General features: G+C 31.2%; 3 protein-coding genes across 12 annotated transcripts; 2 read left to right on the top strand and 1 right to left on the bottom strand.

Moving 5' to 3' along the window:
• Positions 1 to 323: 323 nt before the first annotated feature.
• LOC125068617 lies at positions 324 to 8315 on the top strand. Of its 9 annotated transcripts, none has more exons than XR_007119786.1 (8): positions 325 to 474; positions 2779 to 2896; positions 3033 to 3269; positions 4761 to 5003; positions 6123 to 6287; positions 7139 to 7369; positions 7538 to 7616; positions 8265 to 8315. XR_007119786.1 is itself a non-coding variant. In XM_047677847.1 (8 exons), the coding sequence occupies exons 2-7, from the start codon at positions 2806 to 2808 to the stop codon at positions 7555 to 7557; spliced, it is 987 nt and encodes a 328-aa protein (XP_047533803.1). In that variant the 5' UTR covers positions 325 to 474; positions 2779 to 2805; the 3' UTR covers positions 7558 to 7601; positions 8265 to 8315. The 9 variants fall into 9 exon arrangements, 8 of the variants coding, with proteins under 8 accessions (XP_047533808.1, XP_047533803.1, XP_047533801.1 ...); XM_047677847.1 differs by having other exon boundaries at positions 7538 to 7601; XM_047677845.1 differs by having other exon boundaries at positions 7519 to 7601.
• A 2268-nt stretch (positions 8316 to 10583) lies between these two features.
• Positions 10584 to 13443, top strand: LOC125068620. Its single transcript, XM_047677855.1, has 3 exons — positions 10584 to 10842; positions 10950 to 11159; positions 12244 to 13443. The coding sequence occupies exons 1-3, from the start codon at positions 10730 to 10732 to the stop codon at positions 12563 to 12565; spliced, it is 645 nt and encodes a 214-aa protein (XP_047533811.1). The 5' UTR covers positions 10584 to 10729; the 3' UTR covers positions 12566 to 13443.
• On the bottom strand, positions 12589 to 19291 carry LOC125068619 (serine/threonine-protein phosphatase PP1-beta catalytic subunit). 2 transcript variants are annotated; one of them, XM_047677854.1, is made up of 8 exons: positions 19184 to 19273; positions 18721 to 18779; positions 17890 to 18021; positions 16527 to 16742; positions 16093 to 16284; positions 14490 to 14641; positions 14281 to 14415; positions 12589 to 14186 (listed from the first exon to the last, which is right to left on the bottom strand). In XM_047677854.1, the coding sequence occupies exons 1-8, from the start codon at positions 19240 to 19242 to the stop codon at positions 14088 to 14090; spliced, it is 1044 nt and encodes a 347-aa protein (XP_047533810.1). In that variant the 5' UTR covers positions 19243 to 19273; the 3' UTR covers positions 12589 to 14087. The 2 variants fall into 2 exon arrangements, with proteins under 2 accessions (XP_047533810.1, XP_047533809.1); XM_047677853.1 differs by lacking the exon at positions 18721 to 18779 and having other exon boundaries at positions 19194 to 19291.
• Positions 19292 to 19395: the final 104 nt, after the last annotated feature.

Genomic DNA, 19395 nt, shown 5'->3' with positions numbered 1-19395 from the left:
TTGTATGTCTGCCTGTTGTTGCTAAGTATTGAATTAGTTTCGAATATAATTAAAATGATGATATTAATAAAAGCATAGTATTTTTTTGTTTCGCTGCCATTTTATTGATTTAAACATCGTGAATATTTAAATCACCAAAACAGCAATAGAAGCTTAACTTAATATAATAATGTAAACTTATTTTAATAATATATGTAATTAAAATTAATTATTTAGTTAACCAATATTTTTATGCTATAAATTTTCCAGATAGCAGAACATGTTTGATATTAAATACATCGCAGTTTTAGAGCAAATTAGGCAGTTAAACAGAAAAACGAAATGTTTACTGGGCGGCGTAGCGTGGCGGGGGCGGGCGGAACGCCTGGGCGCCGACGCGCGGCTCGGCAGTGCTCGCCCGCCCTGGTCCGACACTCGACGTCGGCTCGTCAGCGATACAACACAGCTAACATTAAACGATCATTATATTAATCGGTAAGATATTAAGTGCTTCTCATTCTAAAACTCGCGAAAGTGTATGCAACGTATTGTCCAACGATACTCTTGTGATCTCGGAGTGTATATAGCCGTCTCTATCTAGTTGCACAATTGTTCTCTTTCTATAGCCTCCCCCTACCCTGACTTACGTTTTCGAGGGAGATTAGTCTACTACTGCGACATCTTGACAGGGTAACATTGTCTCTACAGCACGTAAGTTACCTAAAATGATTAAAAGTGTTTATATAATCGGCCTAATTTAGAAAAATATAGTGTTGAAATTTCTTTACAATATTGTAAAAATATTGTAGTCGGGCTGGGCTTATTATGGTAAATTGTTGACGTTTAAGGGTTTTTTTGCCCAATTACTTGTTATTTCGATTTCGATTATTCTCTTAAGTATTTTATGTAATTATTTTCATACATTATATTCATAAAAAATATGTTTAATCTTTTAAGTTCTTCCCAAAAACTTTATGCAGGTTCTAGCTTATCCTTTACTTTTATCATTCGAAGTATAATATATCTTTAATTAATAATGTCATAACTTAAGACTAAAGGTTCGCTCGTGCGGCATTGGGCCACCTGTTTCATCGGCGACGTTACGCAGCATCGGGAATGCTGTGAATCCGATACGAGAGCGCGCCTCGACTATTTTGGGCGGCTCCTATCCGAGCCAAATTTGCAACCTGTACTAATCGACGCGCCTTCGAGTATTTTTGTATTCGTTTCACAATACTTTTTTTTTTCGATTTGCATCTCTCAATTACGTAGTTTATAAAGTAGGTCTCGTTGACATTGTAATAAATAAATCTCGCGGAAAAATAATCTATTAACGTTAAAAAACATTTACAGCTGTATGCGATAGAGATCAGCAAAACAGCAAAATATATCCGACATTGGCCTTCGTTCTTGGCCTCAATAATATTTCTGTTTTTAGTTTAAAAATTTCAGCATATAAATTATGTGTTGTTTTAGTTGGCCTATAATTAAATACGTGTATTTATGGAAGAGTATCGGGTACTTTCACTTATAAGAAAAACTATATTTCCAAAATATTTTTTGTTATTTTAAAACCAGTGATTATTAGATTTAGCTAAATTTTAGAATAACCTCAACATTCTTTTTTTCCATATTGTGCGGATTTCTTAAATTCAAATATTATAAGGAAAATAGGCGGTAATTTGAGATGATAATTTTATTGTTTGGGCATTTAAAAAAAGCAATTAAGCTCATTTTTTATTTCTTATGTCAGATCAGATAAATTTCAGTATTATTTATGTCTTTACATGAACCAATCACTCGTAATATTTAATTGCAATTCGGAATCCTTAAGTGCACATATCTTTCAGAAAGTCCATCCCTGTTCAAACGAAGGTTGATGAATGGCGATTCTGCTTTTCTAAATATAGAGATCAATGACGCAAATACTTTAAGCATTTCATAGGAAGTTCTAAGAAGACCGTAAATTAATCGAGAAAAGTCTATGTAGGTGGAAAGTTTAGACTAGTATAATTGAAGTGTTTGCTTTATATTTACATAAGTGTTCCATGTTACATTTGTAATAGATCATAAACAACTTAGAACTATTTGGATAAACTCAGTCAACCGTATTTCGTAAATCGTCTTTAGTTAAATTTCTGCAAATTTTGAAATATTAATTGTAGTTAAAATATGTCGATAAATTTGTTCATATATAGACCGTGATATTTAACAGCGAGCTTACATAATTAAAATTATTTAGCAACCTGGCCGGTGACTTATCCACGTTGAAACTAGCAACAAGGTCGTGACAAACATGAAAATAGCTGAACGATGATCAAGCATTAGTAAAAACGATCGTTCTCGAGTAATTCTCTACATCAGTGAGATTGGCGGTCAGCCAAGTCCATGGGCCATTCGAAGCGACGCAGCTACGGAGATGGCTATTTGTGGCCCAGATGCTAACGTTGCATACGTCATTGCTCTATTTACGATGAACGCTAGCGCTATTGTATTTATTATGTCACCTGAACGACAAGAGATACAAAATATATTTATTTCCAAGTGAACAACTAAAATTAAGTGATATGTTTATGTTGATCCTAAATAAAGTCTAAGGAAATTATTTAAGAATATCACTAAATCTACTTAAAATTTAATTTATATACAAGGGTTGAACACCTCTTGGATTCTATCGCCTTTATTTTGTACTTGTAGAGCACCTGGTGGAAGGTTTCAATTGGAAATAAAGTATTCTTAAGCTCTTACATACTTCTTATTTCTTTATAGAATGAAGATTAACCTTGATATTCTTTACAGAACACGAGCACGACATAAATCGCCAAAATGTTTAAAAGTCATTTAGAAATGATTGGCAGAAATGAGACGCCATCGAAGAAAGCCAGATTTTGGCAATCCTTCGTGCGTTCTCTAAAAGGTATAATTAACACATATTTATCAATAGTAAATCATTCAAAACATAACACGAATAATGTAATGTATAAAATATAAAACATTTTTCAAAAGTTTTTTTTTACAGCATGTTTAATTTACATTACAAATTTTGTAACTAGGATCGGAAGATATCAGAGCCGAGGAAAGGTACAGGCCATCGCGCCGCAGCGTTTTCCCAGAGCTGTTGTCAACCTACCCCTACAGCAAATCTATCTACGATGACCCCGTTGGCGCCGCTGAAAGGATCACCGTACCCGGATACCGCTACCTTCCAGTGCACCGTGAAGTATATGGATACTCCCCGCGCCCTATCTACGCACACAACTACCCTCGCTCCCTGGAACAGTACAGGCCAAGTTAGTATCACACAATAACAATATTTTCGACCAGTCTACGATTGACGCTATGGCAAACATTTTTTAAAGACTTTAAAGCTTGTATTAATATTCGAGCATTGATAAAATAATTCGCATATATAACACACCTAGGATTTTTTGAACACAAGTGTAACTTTGTTTATTGTTTTTATTATATTATCAATTGTATTCATGCTTGTTAATATTAATTTAATTATTATATTACATCTATGTATATAGCTCATATTTTATTTTACTTTTCAACAAATCTTACGGTCTCTGTATATTACATAATTATCATTATCGTTGTCAAGGAACCATACTTTTAACAATTTTGATCGATGTAAATATTGGCATTATTATTTTAATTGTTTCAGCAAAAACCGGAGCTGCTTAAAATAGTTTTTAAGCATGTTCAGTTACCATGAATATTTAAGTTCATGATTATACAGATGTCATCGAAGAAACATCTTCAAAAAAATACTATAGATTCAATTTTCGATATGTAACGAGAAAAACGAAATGAACATCATTCATAGTCATCGTTTTATTAGTTGTATTAAATATTTGTATTGTTAAAATTTTGTATAATTTTGTTAAATAAAACTTATGCATTTAAATCATGACGTGTATCCTGTTGAAAGCTCGGAGATTTAATTGATGATGAATCGATAGCCATTACATTTATTTTACACAAACACAGACATTTTTGATTCGATATTAAAATTGTCTCTGTTCATATTTATGTATGTCACGTGTTAACGTGTGAATGTGCTCCGCTTCACAATGTCTAAATGTTACATATGTATCTTTTAAAGGTTACTTAATAGAATGTTCGTAACAGTGAAAAACATCATTATAAGATTATATGTTCTTGTATATTGTTATGTTTAGTTGTTGCTTATGTATTTTATTCAGCATTTAATGTTTGTTTGCGTCATAATTCATCATTGCATGTAATGTTTAATAGAAATCATCTCTTACACATAACATTTACTCACACTTATAAATACCATAAGCCTGTATTCGATGTCATTTTTAAATCTTCAAGCATTTCCCAGGTCACAGTTACTTTTATTTCAATTGTACCCTACCTAAGTTAAGATTAAAATCAAATTGTTCGAATCTTAAATCCGTTCAACACAAAAAGAGGTAAGTTCTACGTAGGAGCTATGATTATTACTATCTCTCCGTGTTAATTTTCATTATATATTTAAGCTTTCGCTCAATATCTATCTAACAATTACTAATACTATATCTTCGTATATGTAATGTAAATATACATATATAGCTGAAATTGAGTGAACTTTGAATATTTTTTTATCTGCATTAAACATTTCTGTGAATTCCTTAAAAAGTCCATTTCATCGGATTGGCAAACGTCACGTTTGTCTTTTGTTTTCCCTTAATTATTCTTGTTTGGTTTATTTTGTCGGGAAATAAAATTCATATTTGTATTTTTGATTTATTAAAATATAATTCTTTCAACAGTTTACCACGTACCGAGACGTGTGCGACGAGGTGTTGACCCGTTCGACTCTCACAAGGCGTGGCAAGACCACCTCGACAGACTTGCCGCCATCGATCGCTTGTACCCCTCTCGCTACGGTCTTTACCTAAAGGACCGTGCATACCCCATCACCGACTTTTCCGCTCCCGTCGTCGACAATCTCTCGCCTAGGAGCCTTAAAGGCATCGAATATGAACCCGACTCCAAACCTCACTGGGGAACAGGTAAATTCTAAATAACTATTTGCACGGTACATTAAGCTAGACTAAGCCGCAAAGGCCAAGATTTGTCCATTCGATTTTTACTATAGATAATCTTGATATTACGTATAGAATATTCATGTCAACATGTTTGTTGACTTTGCATTATATTATACGTTTTTCGTCTTTTTATGTGTCTCGTAAAAGCTGGTTATTGTTAGAATTACGAATGGACGATACTCGGTGTGTGAGCTGGTTCACGTTATAAACTTGGTAATGAATGGCTCCAATAGTTTCATAGATAGTTTATTAAAAACTTTGATACATATCTTATTGGAACATACATGCCTATGTGAATCACGTGAATTCAGAAAATTGTAAACGAACCATCACTCACTGTTAGATTCAATATAAATTGAAACTGATTAGCGAGAGAGTGCTAGCGTTAATTAAAATGTTTTAAATTTGTGAAAAGAGTATACATTCCTTTTTACACAAATTTAAGATTTACAAACAGTTATCTTAGGAACTAAGATTTTGATACATCATGTTTGTTAACGTTTTCATCTTATTAAAATTTACACTATTGTTGAAATTTGTTTCAAAATTCTGTACATATAAACCTGTTATATTGTTTACGCTATATCGACATCATATTTAATATGAATTGGTTTTAAATAAATCATTGTTAATCAAGACCCTCGACTAGAATAGGCTTTGAAAATTATTATATATAAATACTTTTACTGTTACACCGTACTTTATAAATAGTACAAATTAATTACATTAACTAACCCATTCATATTTTTTTTATTAAAATTTAAAAGACCAATACGTGTTTTGATTTTGTAGTTTAGTACCCCCTTTCATTCTCGACGACAAATTTATAAATTTTTATTTAAGATTTTCCTTAATACAATTGTGTAATAACGTCTGGCATACATAAGCTTTCATTCAACATGTGCATGTACTGCATTGTATATAGCGAAACACTCACTGGAATGTTCACTTTACTAAGTGCGATAATCATATCAGTGAACACTGCACTCGTTACGAATTTAAAATGGAGTAATAAAATAAAAATACCACGCTTTAAGTCATGGATTTGTTTGCGTGGTATTCATTGTGAGCCTTACCGTGAAGGAGCGTGGCCATCGAGGATTTCGGACGTATTCAAAAAGGACCCTTTTTTTGCTGATGCTGAAAAATGGGCCGATTTTGACCGCTCGCTCCGAGGGAGATCTCCCACACCTGTGAAGCCGAGGATTAGTCCACCGCGAGACTGTGAGGTCGCATTCGATGCCGACGGTAAGGGCAACAGACGATCATTTTCCGTAAAATCCCTTCTTTATATAACTATTTAATAATTCTGTACTATTTCAATCCTCTTGGAATTGATCACCGTCTTCACTCCAGCACTTAAGTCACATTAATTATTGAGTAACTGGATGTTCTGATCAAGCGTATATTATTAAATGTATCCGTTGAATAAGTAATCAGGACGTTCTTATTCACAATAAAACAATCTTTGTAGAGTTAAACTTGAGTGTATGTGTTCTTTGTATAAACATTTTGTTGCATGAAGGGAGTTTTTATCACATATCACAGATAAAATTAATAGCCATTATAATTAATACCCACCATTTTGTGATTTAACCAGAGTTTTCAGATTTTAACTCATGTTCAAAGCATGTGCAATTGTACATATGTAATATATCTATATATTTAAGTATTATATCTATAAAGTAAAACTAAAGCCTATTTTGTGTAGTGATATTTAAAATAAGTTAAATTTGATTAAAATGTGATACAATTGCCATGCCTAGAAGATTCAAGTATATTATTGAACTAATGGTCAAGTATTTTTTTACAAAATATAGCCTTATTCTTGGTTAATGAAAATAGCTTTCATTTTTAATAATCTAACACGCAGGTATACTTAAACAAAACGTTTAAGCATCAAACGTGTATTTACTTAGTTTGATCATACTTTCTTGTAGTTCTGTATGTCTGACTTGGATGTTAGTTTATAGTTATAAATGTAATGCTGCTTCATCTATTTAACAATGTAGGTGTTGCTTTAGTGCTTGTATCCGGTGCAGGAGCGATGACGAAATTAAAATGTCTGTTGTCCCGGCAATAATAATTGTGACCTATAGGTGCACCGCTATACAACGCCGGAGGACTGCGGCGCAGGCCTTGGGCCGACATTTTCAACCCGAGCCCATCCTTGCCTATCTCGGCGATCACGAGAGACCCCTTCTGGTACGACTGGCCGGAGCTGAGACCCATGGCACGATGGGATCGCAGCCCATCATACATCCGCGACTCGTACCTTTCGCCTGTCAAACGCACCTTCCTCTGGGACAAACATCCGATCAGACCTTTAGGTTAGTGAGTTGCTGTATATATGAAAGAAGCTTTACTATCGACTTGTAAAATTTGGTCTGTTTTCTCATCGATTCGGCAGCTCCGATCATTGTTCATTTTTTAACAAGCTTAACGACGTATCTTAATTATAAATCTCTGGTCATAACAGATCTAATGGTCTACGACAGGTTCACAGTGGACGATTTGAGCAAGACTTTACCCTTCATTCATAGTCTGTAATACAAGCATCAGGTATTTCTTCAATGGGTAAAAAGGATTTATGTAACCTGATTTTGTTGAAGTTGTTAGAACTTTTATATTGTGTGTACCCATTGTGCTATGATGCATTCTGTAGACCGTATAGTTTACGTCATGAGTAGAATTATTTTACCAGAAAGCCATAATTTACCACATAACACCATTTAATTACGAAAAATATTTTTACTAACGCCTTTTTAAAAGTACCATAACAATGAATTCAATGTCAATCCCAAAGAGAATGTTTCTATTATCCCAGTCCATGCGATGTCTTATAATATTATCTTAGGCGGTTACGCAATCGATAAATGTTTAAAAATATCTCCTTCGCCCGCATGATTTGTTTCTGATACATTTTATTTTTTGTAAAGAAAATCATTATAAAACTTAGTGAGTTAAATTATTTTGCATCAACACGAACATTTGGGGCACTTTATAGCACACTTACGTACCTAGAGTATAAAAAATATGGAAAAGGAAGAACATCACACATACCTACACATACATACATCATACATATATACACGCCAGGATTTTTATTAAAATATTACATCGACTATTACACGATTGGGTATTTTGACAAATTAGGTTGTTGCTGTATGTACTTGTTTTTCCTGTGTATTGTAACATAATATTGATAACCGATTTTATTTTCAGCTGCTGCTTTCTAAAGGGCCTGTCATCGAACCCTACTTCTTAAGTTAAACTTTACAAAGCCTATTATTAAATTTATTTTATAATTGTTCTCCTGTATCAATAATGACTATGTTACATAAAATGTTAAATGCAAATAAATATCCGGTATACATTTCTTCAAGAACTCAAAGACTGCAATAACATAGTTACTGCCATGGAAATGAACTTTGTTAAAATAATTTGTTTTTATTATTATTATTATTTTTATGTACTTCAAACAAAACAAGAAAAAATCAATAAAAAACAAAAAGCCTAAATTTTGTTTTATTTTCTAATAACGTTTTATTATGAAGTATCTATCTAAGGAAGACTTACTAGAAAATGTTCTCTTAGTTATAAAATATCTAAAAAGAATAGTCAGTTGGTGTATTTGCTTACGAGTTACTCAATCGTTGATTTCGGATTCGAATCTTATTACCTTAGATATCCTTATTTAAGAAAATTACATATTATTTTCGATATTTTCTTTTATTAATACAAGAACGTGTAATGTATGCTTCAGTCAATTAAATTTAAAGCACGAATTCACGTGATGAAATTTGGCCTCTTATAGAATGATCCTTGATCTGAATTGGTCACAAAATTGTCATAAATGATCAGAGATTTTTAGTAATATTTCACATACATTTGGCCTTAAATTCCTAGGCTATCGGAAACACTTTACCGCCTAAAATGAATTGTATAAATCGTATCTCAAAAATTATCTACATTTATCATCTACATTTATCCGATATTATCCGCATTTATAAAAATAATAATCTAAAATAGCTTTTTCTAATTAGAACGTCAAAATATAAATTTTGCAATATTGAGCAAATATCCTGGTATATTGCGAAATTACACACTTTTTTTTTATACGCTGGAAAAACGCATAACGCGTTTCCCCCACATGTTGTGGGGGGGTATGTGGGGCTCGCCGGCGCTGAAGGCACCGGAATACCCACTAAAAAACCAGCGGTACCCACTCACGGTAATATTAATAGTTATTTTTATTACGTTTTTTTTTTTATTATTATTAGTGATTTTTACGTTTTTATTTGTTAATAGAATGTTAATGAGTAAAACTAGCCGTGTCGCCTTTTTTTTATCGCTGGACATTATACGTTCTCCACACGTGAAGTGGGAGGTGTGTGGGACTCGGGGGTCAAAAGAATAGTACACCGGAATACACGCTTTAAAAATCAACAATACCCTCTCCGTCTTTTCGGCGGGCGCCTAGAATTCGCACTAACCGTGTACCCGATGGGATTCCATCAGAAACATTATTTAGAAACACTTCGAATTTTCCTAAGTATACAATTTTTTAGTAACCATCGATGCTCATCCCCCCTCATTTTACTTCAGATACGCACAATATAATATCTGTAAGCAGGCAAACAAAAATAAATTTTTGCATTGAATTAAGTATGAGATTCAACGGAATACTTCCTTTTTGGGAGTCAACTCGATGACTCCCAAAAAGATTGAAAATTGAAAATTGAAATTCAAGAAGATTGAAAAATAAGAATTGCCTAAAAAATAAAAATGGCTACTAAGTTTTTTTTTAGTATATGCCTCTGGAGCTAATCGTTAAAGACGTCCAATACTAATAGTGGTGCAAATAAATGTACATTTGATCATAGTTTATTCATCTTGACTGAACTATATATTGAGACTATATTGGTGCGATTTATATACAACAATTTTTTGTGTTTTATTTTTTTGTTTTTTTGTGTTCGTAAAACCTGAATTAATAGGTAATTATTGGTTCATTTTGAGATGGTATATCGTGAAAAGCCTCTTTTCACTAAAATATATGAAAAAAATAATTTTCTGGTTATGGACGCTAAGCATTGATTTATTTTTACTGAAAGTTATCTGAATGTCAATAAAATATATAAAATTAAGTTTTAATACTTTCAGTTATTACATAAAAAAATAATAAGTAATAATAAGTTTTTTAAATAACACTAAAACAAATGTATATTACTATAAAATCATGACAGGTTCAATATCAAAATAATGAAGGATGATACAAAAGGATTAAAAATAATTGAGCTTTAATAAAGTTAAGAAAACGGAGGTTTCGATAAATACATTTTTCATTTATTAAACATTGTGTATTGCTTATTGCATTTTTATAAATTAAATAATCCTAATAGACCAATAAATAATATTTTCAATAAACGCTAACCATAAAGAATAAAATGACTTAAAATATTGTAATCTAAGCCAATAATTGAAACTCAAATTCAAACGAAATTAAAAAATCAGACTTATGTCAAAGCAAAGAAGCTTGATAATTGACGTTTGTAATTTGAATTTTAAAATAACGTTCGTTATAAACAACAAAGTATCAATAACATACATTTTAGAAACAGCAAAATGTTGTTCTATTATATTTCATAAAAGTTGTTTATGTATTTAATGTTTAATTTCCTTACAACATGGGTGAAAAAAACGATAACCAAATGGATGATGCAAATATAAGTAGTGCTGAAGTAACTTTTGACAATTTAACTATATTGAAAGAATTCAGTAACATAGCTAACCTTGTCAGGTAAGTTTTATTACAGTTATGTTTGTATTGCTTTATTCAGACAATAATGATTTGAATAATATGTGTTTTAAACATCACTCTTAATTAAGTGCTTGTATCTGTTTTAGAAATGAGGATTTTCTGGACACAGTACCAAAAGCTAAATTAAAAAGAGTAAAATGGGTTCCTATGTTTAATTGCTTGAAACAAGGCATATTCGATGAAATGGTGCAGGAACTTAGCTCTATGTGGGAATTTGAAAATATGCCAGAAAAACTTGAAGTCTTAGAAAAGCAAAAAGAAAAATTTGCCGAAATCAATCCAGAAAGAACCGTTTGGTAAATTAAGATTCTTAAATTTGTTAAACATTAGCCATTTTCTTTTAATGTCAAATACTTAAACTATGGTCTAGTAAACCTGCCATAATAAAGTTTTTATTTGTGCATTTATTTTGCATTGTGCATTTACATTGTAGATCTTTTTCGTTTTGTTGTAGTATTCTATTGCCAATCAGCAATACTTAGCAATGTTGTGTTTCAGTTTAAAGGGTGAGTGAGCCAGTAATACACATGAAACATAATATCTTAGTTCCCAGTTGTGTGTTTAGTGATGTAAGGGGATGGTTAATATCTATATCAGTGTTAATGTCTAAAATCTATTCCAACCACAAGAGGACCAAAGTTAAATAAACAGAATTTAACATTGAGTTGATGCTATCATTGGTCAAGCTAAAATAATCTATGAAAAAATTGGTATTTTGAACATTGTTACTGTTATTGGAGCCTTTGAAGTAAAATTAAAGTTGATTTAAGTTATATTTTAATAATATTTTAGTAGAATATTGTTGTATTATAAATAAGGATAATTTAGTTGAGAACAATTGCATTGCAGTGCACAATATATAGCTGGGCTATTAGCAAATTATGCAGCATATCACCGTTGCGCCTGCAAAGGTGCTATGTGTTTTTTATTTTTTATTTTTAGATTGTTATGCCATTTTAAACATTATTGCATATATATATATATTTTATAATATGCACATACTGTAAAAATGTAAGTTTAGTGACAACTTAATAATAATTTAAAAGTTTTAAAATTTATCTATGTGACGTTCATACATCGAAAGCTTCATAAATTGAAATAATTAAAACAGCATGAAAAACTAAAAATAAGTATAAAAATAAATATAACTAATAATAAACAATAAAAATAATAAAACAAATAGTGACATTTGCAGTCACAACGACAATATGTAAATCTAAGGTTTGTTTATCATTATTCCTTTTTCGATTGGAATAGACTGTGTTGGTTGATGTACCATTAGATGGCTTATTTATACGTATGTCTACCTATTTTAAATACCATTTTAGTAGGCATTGATTGAAAAAATATGTTTTGATTTTTTTTTCATATTGGTTTTAGGAGACCAAAATACAATGATGTCAAAAGTCAACTTAGAGCTTCGGATGTTGCTAATTTACGTAAACAGAAGGTATTACTGGAGTCTTTAGCAAAAGAGTATGAAGCCAGAGCTGGCCGACTCAAAAAAACCGTCACTGCAAAAAGAGGTTACTTAAAAGCATTGCAGATGGACATTCAAAAGTACCAAAAGAAAAATGAAGAAATAATTACCAACATAAATGAAAAAATGAAAAATCATGGAAAACTAGCGGAATTACTCTTACCTAACATGGTTGATGTTCATGATATAAGTTGGTCTCAAAAAGAGTTGGAAGATGAATAGAATGAAACAGAATACAATAGATCATTGATTAAAATTTATATTTCAGAAAATTGTACACAGAGAAAGTACAACAAAACTTCATATTATCTAGATAATTCAAACTGAATTTACTCTGAAACTATCTTTTACAGTAAAGGTGAAAATAGAGATTATCATGTAAGTGTGACAGACAGAAAATCACAAAATCTAATTTGCAACATATAATTTTGAATTAGCTAGTAGCATTATTTTAATTTTCACAAATGAGCAAAGTGAAGATTCTAATCATGGAAAAGCAATACGGACTCTACGCACTAGAAGTTGTGGATAATGTTTGAAAGTGAAGAATCATGAAAAAATTTAATTAAATAACAATCTTTGCAATATACAGAATTTTTACGTTATTACCATAAAAAATTTACAATATTTTGTTTAAAAAAAAATGAAACAAAAATAAAGCTCTTACTTTAAATAGTAATATTTATTAATGAATATTATTTGACATTGTTAACATAGCTAAAAAATAAAATTGTACAATGCAAAACCTGCATATAATTTTTAATATTTCATATAATTATAATAATATAGCAATTGCACTATTGTTGCGAGGACTACCGCTTCTACCGTCATTTCAATTGATTTCGAGACTTAATACAATATTTGAAGTTAAAGCCTCAGTAGGGAGATCACGCCAACCTGCCAATAATTTTGAAACATCTACTTATCTGTTAGAATAATACTGTGTGGAAAATAAACGAAAATTTCACTGGGACTTCAGCTAACTCCAAAAAGTGTAACTTGCAATGGAGTTCTTAGACTGAAAAGAACTCTTTTTAGCTACACGGCAAAGGTTAATATGTCTTAGGCCAGTTCCACAAAATAACTAAATAAAAATATATTGGTACGAAAAAGGTGGTAAATTAAAAAAAGGACGATTTGTTTTTTGAAAACATTTTCGTCTAATAATTTAATAAAAATTTACAAGAAAAGAACTATAATTTTCAATTTAACCAATTTTCGTCGCTTATACCAAGACCTATATATAATTTACAATTATAGGCACATTAGTTACAGAATAAACAAAGCAACGGTGCTTTCGATCCACTACAACTTCAAAACTATTCAATATTATGACGCTCATGTCCAATGCCCGCATCTTAAGATAGCTCACCTTCTTTAACATCTATATTAACGAAATAATTTTTCTATAATATCAATAAGTCAAAAAACAACAAGGATATGAATGGCTGCCATATGTCAGGGATCGAAGAAGCAGGTCATGAGACATCGCCGAATAAATCTACCAGCAATTCACACAAAACCTCTGTAAACTAAAGTCATAAATTAATATCACTCATATTTAAAGTAAAATTAAAAATAAGAAGGCACAAGCAATAATCGATAAATAATTTTTAACAATACACAGCATCCCATTCGGCTCTGTCCAATGACCAGATGAAACATAGTTATTACTATACTCGATACAATTAAATTATTTGTAGCATCCTTCTCACTGTGCAGCACACTGGATTCCAAATGTCAGTTATTTCTTCTTGGGAGGCGATCTTTGAGGCGTGGCTGGTCTTCCGCTGTTAATACCATTGTATTGGTACTTCGCTTTTTTCTCGGATGGCTTTAGTATCTATTTAAAGGAATAACATATTATGTATAAAGGACATTAAGAACAATTGTTTTAAAAATTATATTAACTCAAGTGTCTCTCTGATTTTCCATACCTGAAAAGAGCACATTAGTGTTTCGTCCACAGACATCATACCGCCAGCATTGTCGAACTCTCCGCAATAATTTGGTGCAGAGAACAGCGTAACTAGCTGCCGCTTGGCAAAGAACTCATATCCATCTTCTACGACCTGAATTAAAGTTGTATTAGAAATTTATATTTATATTACATCCTTAAGTACCTAATAAATAAGTACTTTTTTACCTGATGAGCTCTACAAATCAAATCCAAATCATGGCGATTAAGAAATTTGCTGACAACATCAGGACCAAAAGTAAATGATACACCACGATCGTTCTCGCCCCATCCTTGCACATCCTTATCTGGATCTGACCATAGCAGATCGCAGAGCAAACCTAAAAACAGTGATTTATTGTTATAAAGAACAAAAAATACACCTTAAGGTTGAATATATAAAATATAACGAACATAAAAGGAATATATACAAATGCATGATTTCTTATAAAAGAAAAAATGAGATGTGTGTGATTTTTTTATTTAATGCAAAAACTGCTTTTTCGATTGATAGAGATCTTTAACATTTTGATAGTTTATAGTTTTAATTACTGGTTTCCTTAATTTAGATACATTATAGGCGCAGTATTAGTAGTCTAAGGAATATCTGAGTTTCGTTTGCCTGTTCTTCTCAGGTCCGGATTATATTTTTTTCCGCCGGTACCTTGTTATTACTTGGTTCTTTAGTAAATAATCAATAATTAATTGTAAATCTTCTATTTCGAATAGTGTTAACAATCGAATTAGAAAGTGAATTGCTTATATTATAAATTATCTATACTAATATTATAAATGCGAAAGTTACTTTGTCTAACTGTTGATCCTTCACGACCAAACCATATTTGATGTTTTTTTGCTTAACACCTAAACTGCTGAAACGCGATCGAAGCCGCGTGCGACAACTAGTATTGAATAATTATTTTAAAAAATATATTCTATTTAAATGGGTCTGTTAAAAGCCAAAAGCAATGTCTGTAAATATTCTACTGAGAATATATTCTTTCGTTTCTATTAAGGAGATATTCTGTAGCTCACTCCAACACTAGCCGCTGTTTCCAGTGCGGATTTATGAACACACAGTTGGCAAAATGTTATCTTACTCATCTGAGTATGATAACGAGATAATCTTATCTCGTGAGCATCACCACCGGATACGAAGTAAATTTTAAACACAAATCACTCTCATGAAAATTCAGTAGTTGAATTTAAATTAACACTCACGTTTTGCATCCATTTTACTAGATCAGAGAAGAAATAACAGCAGATAAAAATCTAACTTATTATTAATGAGTTCTATTGTTAACAAATAATTAAATTTCGATTATGATAGTGAAGAAACTTCTATATATTAATTATAATGTAGTTTGTGCATTAACGACTATTGAAAATTGATCTAAATAAAATTTGTTTATCATATAGATTAAATGTAATATGTTTATTTGAATTTAAGATATAAAAGATCTGAAAACCACACCTGTGGTCGTTCGATTTCATTACCTAAAAATAACGATACAACGCAATGTTAAATCTGTTTTAGAAAATGATTTAGTCTGGACCAAATATAAACTAGCAATAGACTAGTTATTAATCACAAGAATTCAATGTTCTAAATTTGAAGTGGGTGAAATGGCACAGAGTATTATCTAATAAAATATTATTATACTAAAACCTTCTCCGAAACGAACTGCATCTGGTATAAACTTTATGCATATTGGTTCAGTAGTCTTTTCAGTTAGGTATTACAAAGAAAAAAATACCCTAATTTTTTAATATAAGTTGCATGATATTTCACCTGTATCAGGAACATCTGTCGGTCTCATTATCCGTCTTATCTGCTCCATACCCTGCAAATCTGGTGAGAGACCGCCGTGACAGCAGAATATCTTTTCATCGATAATGGCGGCAATCGGAAGGCAATTAAAGCAATCAGTGAACGTCTTCCATAACTTTATATTGTATCGACGTTTACATTCATCATAGAACCCTGGTGAAATTATTTAAAGGTTAAAAGATCAAGAATTTTAAACCATCTGTTTTTAGATCCAAGGCTACAAGTAACTAACTAAAACTTGCTAGCATTAAACTCAAGGTCGTTTCTTAATGTGGATCGTTATTTGAGGCACGTTGTAAAATAGCTTCAAAAATGTTGTATGGAAAGTCTAGCTATGTGCACACTTAGTTACTTGTAGCCGTTTAGATTCGTTGAAATAATTAATAATAGTTTACCATAAATACGATTTATACTCGCGCATTCGTGGTTGCCTCGCAACAGAAAGAAATTTTCGGGATACTTGATTTTATAAGCAAGCAAGAGGCATATGGTTTCGAGAGATTGCTTGCCGCGATCCACATAATCACCCAAAAATAGATAGTTGGCTTCTGGCGGAAAGCCGCCATATTCGAATAGACGCAGCAAGTCTGTGTACTGACCGTGTATATCACCTGAAAGTAATATTTGATATTACACAAAGTATTGTTCATTATATACATAATAATAGTAGTAGTAATAGTTAGAAGGGGTACTTTAGTGTACTGACATTTTAATAAAAGAGGACTCGTGTCGTGAGTTAATAAATTACATTAATCACATTTGTCTTTGGAAATATTCCTATTGTGTGTTATTTATTAATCAATGTATATAAATAGAAAATATATTTATAATATCAATGATCTCATTGATTCATTATAATGATTAGGTTAAACCACAGTATAGTGTATCATTATTATTTTTTTTAGAGATATCCAAACATTTGATTATTAAGGAAATTGATAAATTGTTCAGAAGTTTAGCCATCAAAAAATATATCAATAATATGTCAATAATAAAATATTCTACACATTATTATTAATAAGAATAATAAATAGATATTAATTATATAAGGAATTACTAATATTCCTGTTTACACCAACTTTTAAGCTTATCACTAGTGTTACGAGTGGATATTACATTAGCCCAAGGGGTTAAGGACAGATCCTGCGATTTTTTACTTCTCTAGGAGGCCCATAAACCATTGAGCTATTGCCACTTCATATTATGATTATGCTTTTTTAATCAGGGTAACAGTAATCTTCAGTTAATAAATAAAAATCTTTAGGACCTTGAGTAGAATCTCGAGTGATTCAGAAATTTATTTAACACAAATGTATTTATGTATTATTACAAGCTTTATATTAAAATAAATAGTTTCAAACAACATAAACACCAGTAAGACAAATATAAATTATTATGAGTAGTAGAAAATCAACCTAGAACCACATCACTAGTTCGTGACAATGTTAATTAGTCATCAAGAATATAGTTACATTAATAAAACAAAAGGATTCAATTGGAATAAGATATGGGTATAACTGCTCTTTAACCAATGTAGCATTTATAAGAATGCTATTTACCTTTCTACTATATATGTTAAATATACAGATTTTATTTTAAAGTAAAAAATTATAAAAATAAAATAAGCATATTATTATAATGTTAAAACGAATGTAATAGTCATTGTATTTGAAAGTCTGTATCAGATTTGAAAATAAGTAATAAAAGTTATAAGGTTAATTATATAAAAACTTATTAAGAAATAAAAATCAAAATTACCACAAATTTTGAGCGGTGCCTCTAACTCCAGTAATATCGGCTGCTGTAGGAATATCTCCCGAGACTTGGTGCAGAGGCCTTTTACCTCTGACTCTGACATCTGCACTGTCTTTCCAGGACGGCATCCTCGAACTGCGACAAAGATAAGACAGAACTATATTTTTAAAATGGGTTAGTATTTTTCCATAAGCAACACATAAAAATGCAAGTTATGCAATGTTTGAAATAGTATATTAAGCAATTGTTGCCTTAAGAACATTTTATTCAGTTATTATACAATATCACATAAATATAATAAACAACAAACACTTAAGAACAACATAACCTTCTAATAATTAGCAAATGACGAAGCATGCTAAATATAGCATTACTTATTACATTTGGTGTCAAAATCAGGGGCATTAAAATTGGGGGATTATATAGAGGCTTAGTAGTTAGGGCTGTACAATTGACTTGAAATCTTATTATCTTAAATTGGTTTACTATATTAGGTCAAATGCAATGTTTTTTTTAGAGATCAAATGAAAATAATATGAAAATAATCTTCTTATTTGCTAAAGTACAAAATGAGATATGAAGTGCCAATATGTACAGTAATTGTGAAATATGCTAATTCGATATTTTATTGGTTTATGTATTGAAATGATAGGTTCATCAAGACATTGGAAATTATATGTTGACCGAGGAATTAAACCTAAATATCACATGACATGATGTAAGTGAAGTGAGACTCGAACCAGGGGATTCCAATTGAAAGATAGAAACAAGAGCAATAAAAAAATTATAAAATCTAGCTCAATACGGAAAATAGAATTTTGGAGGTAACCATACATTCTCCTGAAAAGATGTCTTTGAATTTCCCTTTTCGTCGCGCTGTTTCTTGTTGCAGCCTGTATACTGATGTAACCCATAAAAAGCAGCATGATAAAGTGAAATTAACAAGTAAAGTAACATACAATGCGAACAAAGCATAACAATAAGCCCATGAAATTCTTCGATGCAGAATCTGTCATCTTTAAATACACACTACGTCGTTCGGGAGTCATCAAAGATTTTACAACACACCTTATTGTTAAGACGAAAATAGCTCTCTACAATGCTTTTGAGCATGGACTTCAATATTAGATTCAGATAAGAATTGAGGATAATCGATTTATTTATGAGTTAGACGTTTCTATACCTATACACTCAACGATAATTACGCAACTATAAGCGAAATGTAGATTGAAATATTGGTTGCTACAATACTTTTAGAGGTGCGGAATCACAATGTAGTAAAAATAAAGGAATTTACTGTACTTTACCTTCTAAAAGTCTGTGAATTAGACTGTCAACATTGAGTTCGTCAGCCATATTTACTACACCACGATTTATTTAATGTCAAAATAAAAGTCAAAATCTTCAGAACCTACCGTACCATCGAAGCGACACGCTTAGTTAATCGTACTAACATAAAATGAAAAAAATATTTTACCTTTAAACAAAATGATGAAATGATTGGATGAT

Source organism: Vanessa atalanta, chromosome 14, assembly GCF_905147765.1.
Source record: "Vanessa atalanta chromosome 14, ilVanAtal1.2, whole genome shotgun sequence".
Lineage (NCBI taxonomy): Eukaryota > Metazoa > Arthropoda > Insecta > Lepidoptera > Nymphalidae > Vanessa > Vanessa atalanta.
Note: the sequence above shows the minus strand (reverse complement) of the source record. Positions and strands in the feature narration are given on the sequence as shown.

Excerpts from the sequence above, each read along its gene's own strand:
- LOC125068619 (XM_047677854.1), bottom strand. The coding sequence starts at position 19,242 with ATGGCTGACGAACTCAATGTTGACAGTCTAATTCACAGACTTTTAGAA. Across the intron at positions 16,743-17,889 it reads GGCACCGCTCAAAATTTGTG|GTGATATACACGGTCAGTAC; the intron begins GTAATTTTGATT and ends TATTACTTTCAG. Across the intron at positions 16,285-16,526 it reads GAGTATAAATCGTATTTATG|GGTTCTATGATGAATGTAAA; the intron begins GTAAACTATTAT and ends TAATTTCACCAG.
- LOC125068620 (XM_047677855.1), top strand. The coding sequence starts at position 10,730 with ATGGGTGAAAAAAACGATAACCAAATGGATGATGCAAATATAAGTAGT. Across the intron at positions 10,843-10,949 it reads AACATAGCTAACCTTGTCAG|AAATGAGGATTTTCTGGACA; the intron begins GTAAGTTTTATT and ends TATCTGTTTTAG. Across the intron at positions 11,160-12,243 it reads AATCCAGAAAGAACCGTTTG|GAGACCAAAATACAATGATG; the intron begins GTAAATTAAGAT and ends TATTGGTTTTAG.
- LOC125068617 (XM_047677845.1), top strand. The coding sequence starts at position 2,806 with ATGTTTAAAAGTCATTTAGAAATGATTGGCAGAAATGAGACGCCATCG. Across the intron at positions 5,004-6,122 it reads CAAACCTCACTGGGGAACAG|GAGCGTGGCCATCGAGGATT; the intron begins GTAAATTCTAAA and ends CTTACCGTGAAG. Across the intron at positions 6,288-7,138 it reads GGTCGCATTCGATGCCGACG|GTGCACCGCTATACAACGCC; the intron begins GTAAGGGCAACA and ends TGTGACCTATAG.